Source organism: Brassica napus, unplaced genomic scaffold (assembly GCF_020379485.1).
Source record: "Brassica napus cultivar Da-Ae unplaced genomic scaffold, Da-Ae ScsIHWf_1297;HRSCAF=1851, whole genome shotgun sequence".
NCBI classification, from domain to species: Eukaryota; Viridiplantae; Streptophyta; class Magnoliopsida; order Brassicales; family Brassicaceae; genus Brassica; species Brassica napus.
The window spans coordinates 179,345-187,500 of record NW_026014711.1 but is presented as its reverse complement, the minus strand read 5'-3'; the positions used below and the strand labels follow the sequence as shown (position 1 = coordinate 187,500).

Here is an 8,156-nt window from a genome sequence, read left to right as displayed (position 1 = left end):
CCGGACGCATGCACGGCGGCACCTCGTGCTCCACATGGCTGGCTGCATGTCCAGGACACATGCAGGACGCCACCACTCCTCCCAGATGTCAGGCTGCATGACTGGAGCTCATGCAAGGCGCCACACATCCTCACACATGTCGATCAGCATGCTTCGGTTCCATGCGTTGCGACATCTCGTGCTTGGCGATCCACCTCGTGCTTCTACATGTCAAGCTGCATGTGCAGCTTCCATGCACGGTGACACCTCGAGCTTCTCTTGACACTCAGCTGGTTAGACAGTTGCCACCACGTTCTTATCCCTTCTGATCAAGCCACCTCGAGCTTCTCGGTTCCTTTGCGCGATTTCGACCCTTCTTGTGAATTTCTGACCCGCGATCAATCCCGAATATTTTTCTGCTCCCATTCTGATTCTCTGAATATTTTTAATAAACTACAGATGATGTTTGATATCCTTTAAAAATATTTCCCGAGCCTCCGGCTTCCTCAAAGAATTTCGTAATACCGAAATTAGGGTTTTTTCCCAACTTCGGGTTTTCCCGTCGTGCTTCAATACCGTCGTGCTTGCTTCCCGTCCTGCTTAATTCCCGTCCTGCTTCCGACTTATAATATCTTCAGAATAATATTTTACTGATACGAAGATATTCCGAGAAAACTTCGCGATGAAAAAACGTCAATCTTCAAAAACGTCGAGCTTCTAAACCGTCGTGCTTCAAAAATGTGATTCTTCCAAAACTGCCGTCTAATCAATCTAAGACATTTCTAACAATGGTAGAGCAGCTTATCTCAACTCATGCATCACTCACGATTCATTCTTTGACCTTCTCGTACTTTAAATTTCCCGATCGATCTGTATTGCCCGCGACTCAACCAGAAAGTTGATTCTCGACCAATCTTCTATTTTCTTCGATCCATGTTAAGTCTTAAGTGATCAAAACTTAACATTCCTTCAATTGCTTTGATTCCCAAAAGCTCGGCTCTGGATTCTGACTTTTGCTCTCTCGACCATTTTATCCCAAAGGGCGGGTTATCACATTCTCCCCCACTTAATAGAATTCGTCCTCGAATTCTTAGTTGCGCAATTGCTTAGCTTCACGAAATGTTCCTCCTTGATGTGTAGTGATGATGTTCAGCTTTTGAATAACTTCGTCTTGCGGTCTTGGTCATAAGATATGGTTCTTTGTTGGCTCCCCTTTCTCTCGGTTTCTTTAGGTCTCCATGAACACTTTGGATTTTGAACTTGCTCCACCTTGATAACAACTCCTCCATAACTCCTAGTTACATAACTTTGTCTTGATCACTAGATGTGCTTCTTTATCGGTTGGCCTTAGATATCTCCCCTTGATTTCTTCAGTCTTCTTCTAGATTTTCTGATTCTGAACTCGCTCCATCTTAATACATCTCCATGCATTTCCTCGGTCTTGAATCCTTTCATTTCTCCACTTCTTGATTTCTCATGCTTCACTTAATCTTAACTTGTCTTCATAACTCTTTACTTTGCTTGCCCATGTCCCTTTGTGTATACTGTCTAAAGTCGCCATAATTGTGACACCCCCGATCGTAGATAACCGGAAATGACACGGTCAATGTTCCCTGATGGTCGACCCGAGGTTCTCGAAATAAATCCGATCACCTTAGACCAACAACCAAAGAACAGAGACACTCCTATCGGATATTACTCTAGGCTTTTCAACCCGATAAAGCAATATTCGATAGTTAGTTCGTCCCGGACAAGGACTAATATCATATGAGAACTCGTGATTTATAAACATCTTTTATACATTATTTATTTACTTTAAACATCTTACAAAGTGTTATAGTTTACCCTACGGCCTATCGCCCAACAACGTTTTAAGTAAATATACATCAAAAGGTACGTTGCAAGGACAACAAAATACTACCGCTGGTTGGCCGCTCCTTCCGTCCAAAAGAGTGAAGTGTCTCCCGCCTAAGGGTTACCTGCACACACGAATGAGTCATGAGCAACTAGTTTACTCAGTGAATCTAGAATCAAAACACAATCAATAATAAACCAAACAATTATCAAATGGATATACATGATCATGCAAGTACTAGTACTATACTTTAATATCGATCATCATTGTGAATTCTTATTTTAAACATCACTTCCACAACACCCGCCCGTTACCATACTCATATAATACAATATATATACTAGACCCGAGAAACCACTAAGGCTAACCGAGACTAGTGAGTTAGCATCACCATCATTGTCGAATGTCCGGTATGAACAATCCGACACTGCATCGTCATGCAGTACACGGTCTCCAGGGAGCTACCCCATCATCGTGTCTTCATGACCTTGTTCCGTTCGCAGGACCAAGTCACGGTAATGCGGGGGCTTTAGGGATAGTGAATATAACAAGATTTCACATGCTTTTACTTCCATAATTATTCAAAAATTAATCCATAATTAATCCTTAATTAATCATAATTAACTCTTAATTAATCCTAGATTAATTCTTAATTAATCTCATATTAATCTTTAATTAATCCAAGATTAGTACTTAATTAATCATGATTACTCTTTAATTAATTTCAGATTAATTCTTAATTAAACCAAGATTAATCCATAATCAAAACCAAGATTAGTCCTTAATTAAACCAAGATTAATCCTTAGTTAAACTAAGATTAGTCCTTAATCAAAACCATGATTATTTCATAGTTAAGATTAGTACTTGAGAACAAGTACTAAGATTAGGATTAACCTCACTTTAAAATTATTCATTAAGTGTAAGTGTTTACCATGAGTAAACACAACACCATTCTTAAATATTCAGACACTTTACTAACTTAATCAAGGACTCATTCATGATCTATCTCAACATCTGTCTAGACTCACCTAAAGAACAGTCTTGAAACTGGCTTGGACAATACTTGAGTTCCTCTTGAACAAAGCTGAATGGACCTGAGAATGGACAAGGTTCTGATCGGTTACTATGGTTAACTCAACAACTCATCTGACTCACTTGATTGTGGCTTACCAAGAGACTGAATGGATAGGATGGGACTAGCAAAGCTCCACACCTTAGCTGATCAAAACAGGGTAAGGTTGGGTTCAGAACATCAACAATCCGACAGTTCGGTTCAAGCTAAACAACTTAAATCAAATCATTCAAGCTCGGTTCCTTTCATACCAGATCAGATCAGTTCAGTTCTATTCAGTTAACAACAGTTCAAGACAAGATCAGACTGAGTTTAGTTTCGTTTCTCCAATCAATCCATAACAGCTTAGCAAACTGTTTTAGGAGATGGATTCAAACCGAAACTAAACAGGAACTGAACTGTATCATAACTTATACAACTGATCCGACCAAGATCTAAGGTAGCCATGAACTGTTCTGATCAGATACTGACTGAGGCTAGGAGACCAAAGCTTACCAAGATGAACTAAAGGACTAGATGGCCTCAGCTGATCCTCTTCTCCAAGGTAAGCTTGTGGCTGGACTGATCAAAGAGAAAGATCAAGGTCGGATCATGATCTGAACTCAACTAGGTCTAGGGTTTTATTTAAAAATCTCACCTTCTGATCTTTCCCAAGGTAAGAAACTGAGCTAAGGTTGAAGATTAGGTCACCACCAATTTTTCTTGATTTATTTTCTTGATTTTTCTCACTGATTTTTCTGTTCTTCTTTCTCTCTTTCTCACTGAAATTCTCTAGGTTTTTCTGCAGGGTTCTGAACGTGGGAAGCAGCTGGAGGAGGGTTAAATACAAGCTGTGGTTGCTTCACCTGAGGGTTTAGCTCATAACAAAGCTTGGCTGAGAGCAGACAGCTGGCAACCTGTTTCATCATCTACACCATACTGTCCTTTCCCTCCCATGAAGTAGTTTCCAGCCAATCATAAATAATTAAAGGAGGAAGCAAGCACACAGGCAGCTTGTGATTGTCATGTGCCATTTACTGAAGAAGCTAAGCAAGCAGGCAGGTGCAAGTCATGTGATTAAAGACTGAGCAAGCAGGCTGGTGGAAGACATGAGTCTGGTCCAAAATTACTTGTAGCAGTTGGTTGATAATTTCCAATAATTTTTAACTAAATATTCCTTGTCTTTGGCTCTCGTCTTGTTCTCGGAAAATCTCTTCCAGTTTAATAAAAATTCGACCAAAATATTTAAGACTCGACCAAACTATCAAGTGAAGGTCTTTCAACCACAAGACAGTCCCGTCGAGAAATTAATCTACCGGGTCGATTTTTATTTTTATTAATCATGGTCGAACCAACTAAAAACTGGTTGAGCGGGATTTTTCTCTACCAAAAATTTATTGGCTCGTGAGGGTTATTACACTCTTCCCCCCTTAAAAGAATTCGTCCCGAATTCTCAAAATACAAGTGTACACTCTTTACTGGACGACTGGGGTATCTGAGAAGAGTTCTAGGTAATCAGCTCGGAACTTATCTTCATCCTTCCATGTTATAACAACTCTCTGTCACTTTTCCCAAAATACTTAAACTTGCGAAATTTCCCTATTCTTCTATTTATTGAAACGATGTTCGCCTATTCGCAAAGGACCTTCAGGATAGGTGAGGTTAGGTTGCAAGTTCTCTGGTCGCTGCGGCTCGACCATATTCGGATCTGGTATATGCTTACATAGCATCGATACATGAAATACCGGATGCATAGGCATATCGGGTGGAAGTTCTAGTCTATAGGCTAGTTCTCCAACTCTAGCGACAATTCGGTATGGTGCCTTTGCTATTGCAGCGGATCCGGGTTCTAAGGTTATACTAAAGGCGTTACTCCTAGACGGCGAAAATCCCTCTAATGCCTTAAACACGTCCTCATATTCTCTGACTACTGGTATTTCTTCCATGTTCTGCTCTTTCTCGTCTTCTACTGGTCCAACAACTAAGGTCACTAAGTATACTTCTTCACCCTTCTCCAAAAGGCTTTCAATTCTCAATGCTGACACTAATGACGCTCCAACACTTGGTACTATGCCATGGTAAGCTAAAGGGGATTGGGTATCTCTCTCGAAAACAATCTTCCCTCGACCATAATCAAGGTGAGCTCGGTAACTTGACAGCCAATCCATCCCTAAGATTACCTCGTACCTCTCTAATGGGAGAACTAACAAATCAGCCGGAAAAACCATATCTTGGATAAGGATTGGAACTCTTAGAATACAGCCTTCAGTTTCAAGAACTTGATCTCCGGGAATTAGAACGGGAATGGATAAATTCTCCTTAGTGAATTCTCCATCGAATCATGATGCTACTTCGGGAGCTACAAAACTATGTGTTGCTCCCGAATCGAAAAGGATGTGGGCGGATATTCCACCCACAAGCAAAGTCGCTGACAATAATTGACTTTCCCATCAATTACTTACTCAACAACTTTTATACTATTTTTTTTTTATCACCAATTTACCAATCATTTAAAATTATGCAACACTCAATTGGTTAGGAAAACAAACCTGAAATCGGACCCTGAGGTGGTCCGGATGGTCCTGGTAACTCTAAAGCGTAAGCCCTACCAGCAGTGGCTTGACGCTTTGCAGGAGGTAAGGGTAAAGGTGGGTTAACTGGTACAACGGGTTGAGCACTCGAAACAACAGGCTGAGCGAGATGAGTGTGTGGACATGATGTCGCGTAATGTCCTCTCTCTCCACACGTGAAACAAGTAATGTGAGATGGTACAGCCGTTTGGAACTGTACCACGTTCGGACAATCTCGCCTAACATGGCCCAGCTGGCCACAAGTGAAACAAGTCGGGGTTCTATGTCTAGGACCTCCAGAATGACCTCCCTGAAAAGCTCTACCTCCTCGTCCTCGAGACATAGGAGAATGTGGCTGAGGCTGAATTTGAACTGATGGACGTCTAGGTTGTGCAGAATGGCTAGAAGAAGCTCTCTCAGCAGCAATGGCCTCCTCCACGTTCACAGCACGCTCAACAAGATCAGCAAGCCTATGAAACTCTACTGCCTCAAGTCTGCTCCTGATATATGGGTTAAGTCCTCGAAGGAACTTACGGATAATCATCATCTCATCCTCCCGACCATAGTGGACATACTTCCTGAGACGGGTGAACTCTGCCTCATACTTCCTAACAGATAATCCTCCCTGAACTAGCTCCATGAATTTAATCTCCAATCGATCACGGGCTTCCGGTGGGAAGTACTTTCGAACGAACGCTGTACGGAAGTCAGCCCAACTCAGATTGAAGTCTCCAAAGTTCCCTCTACGCATAACCACCAACTGATGGCGTCCTTCTCCAGATAGTAAACAGCCACGTCCTTCTTGAATTCTACCGGACAACGGGTTGCAGCAAAGTTCTGCTCGAGATTGTGCAGCCATGCATCAGCTTCAAAGGGATCAGTACCTCCCTGGTAACGCTTCGTCCCCAAGTTCTTCATAATCATGACTATCTTCAGAAAGTCCTGATGAGAAGTGGTAGGTACTGGAGCTGGCTGAGTACGCTGTGCTTCACGCTGTGCATTCAATGCTTGATGTTGCAAATTCACCATCTCAGCCATCAGTTCTAGAAGTGCTATTATAGCTGGATCAGTTGGCGCTGGTTGAGGTTGTGCTGCCGGAATAGGTGCGGCAGGGGCCGGTGGAATATGAGCGGCAGGAGATGCAGGAGCTGCGTAATGATCTCCGTGCACTGGACTATCGTGTACCACATCCACCTCGATGTCCATAAAATACGGGTCTGGAGACAATGGCATGTGCACCGGTGTCTGATTATATGACCCTTCAGACGGGTCAGTCTCAAAGCTAGATCCCGAAGGTGTAGCATCAAAGCTAGCAGTCGGAAGTGGTGTCGGAGTAGATGGCGGCGAAGAGTCTGAAGATGATGAAATCGAAATTGGGAGGTTTGGACCTCCACGGCGTCCAAAGAGTGCTCTTCTCGGTGGCATCTGCAACGAAAGATCATGGTAAGTTTCTACCCAGGTCTATCTATTTCTAAAGAAGGAACAAACCAGCATATCCTAATTATCCTTGCGACATATTTTCTGACTCGAAAAGTTTTTAAAACAAGTCCCATTCTAGCATCGTATAACAATGCTCTGATACCACCTCTGTGACACCCCCGATCGTAGATAACCGGAAATGACACGGTCAATGTTCCCTGATGGTCGACCCGAGGTTCTCGAAATAAATCCGATCACCTTAGACCAACAACCAAAGAACAGAGACACTCCTATCGGATATTACTCTAGGCTTTTCAACCCGATAAAGCAATATTCGATAGTTAGTTCGTCCCGGACAAGGACTAATATCATATGAGAACTCGTGATTTATAAACATCTTTTATACATTATTTATTTACTTTAAACATCTTACAAAGTGTTATAGTTTACCCTACGGCCTATCGCCCAACAACGTTTTAAGTAAATATACTACCGCTGGTTGGCCGCTCCTTCCGTCCAAAAGAGTGAAGTGTCTCCCGCCTAAGGGTTACCTGCACACACGAATGAGTCATGAGCAACTAGTTTACTCAGTGAATCTAGAATCAAAACACAATCAATAATAAACCAAACAATTATCAAATGGATATACATGATCATGCAAGTACTAGTACTATACTTTAATATCGATCATCATTGTGAATTCTTATTTTAAACATCACTTCCACAACACCCGCCCGTTACCATACTCATATAATACAATATATATACTAGACCCGAGAAACCACTAAGGCTAACCGAGACTAGTGAGTTAGCATCACCATCATTGTCGAATGTCCGGTATGAACAATCCGACACTGCATCGTCATGCAGTACACGGTCTCCAGGGAGCTACCCCATCATCGTGTCTTCATGACCTTGTTCCGTTCGCAGGACCAAGTCACGGTAATGCGGGGGCTTTAGGGATAGTGAATATAACAAGATTTCACATGCTTTTACTTCCATAATTATTCAAAAATTAATCCATAATTAATCCTTAATTAATCATAATTAACTCTTAATTAATCCTAGATTAATCTTAATTAATCTCATATTAATCTTTAATTAATCCAAGATTAGTACTTAATTAATCATGATTACTCTTTAATTAATTTCAGATTAATTCTTAATTAAACCAAGATTAATCCATAATCAAAACCAAGATTAGTCCTTAATTAAACCAAGATTAATCCTTAGTTAAACTAAGATTAGTCCTTAATCAAAACCATGATTATTTCATAGTTA

The 8,156-nt window shown here is 41.4% G+C and overlaps 1 protein-coding gene across 1 annotated transcript in view; it reads left to right on the top strand.

Moving 5' to 3' along the window:
* Positions 1–3,730, top strand: part of LOC106362984 — a 29,972-nt gene extending 26,242 nt beyond the window's left edge. The window contains exon 2 of the mRNA XM_048771832.1: positions 3,695–3,730. Coding sequence (XP_048627789.1) covers positions 3,695–3,730 — 36 coding nt within the window. The remainder of the gene's footprint in view (positions 1–3,694) is intronic.
* The last annotated feature ends 4,426 nt before the right edge of the window (positions 3,731–8,156 follow it).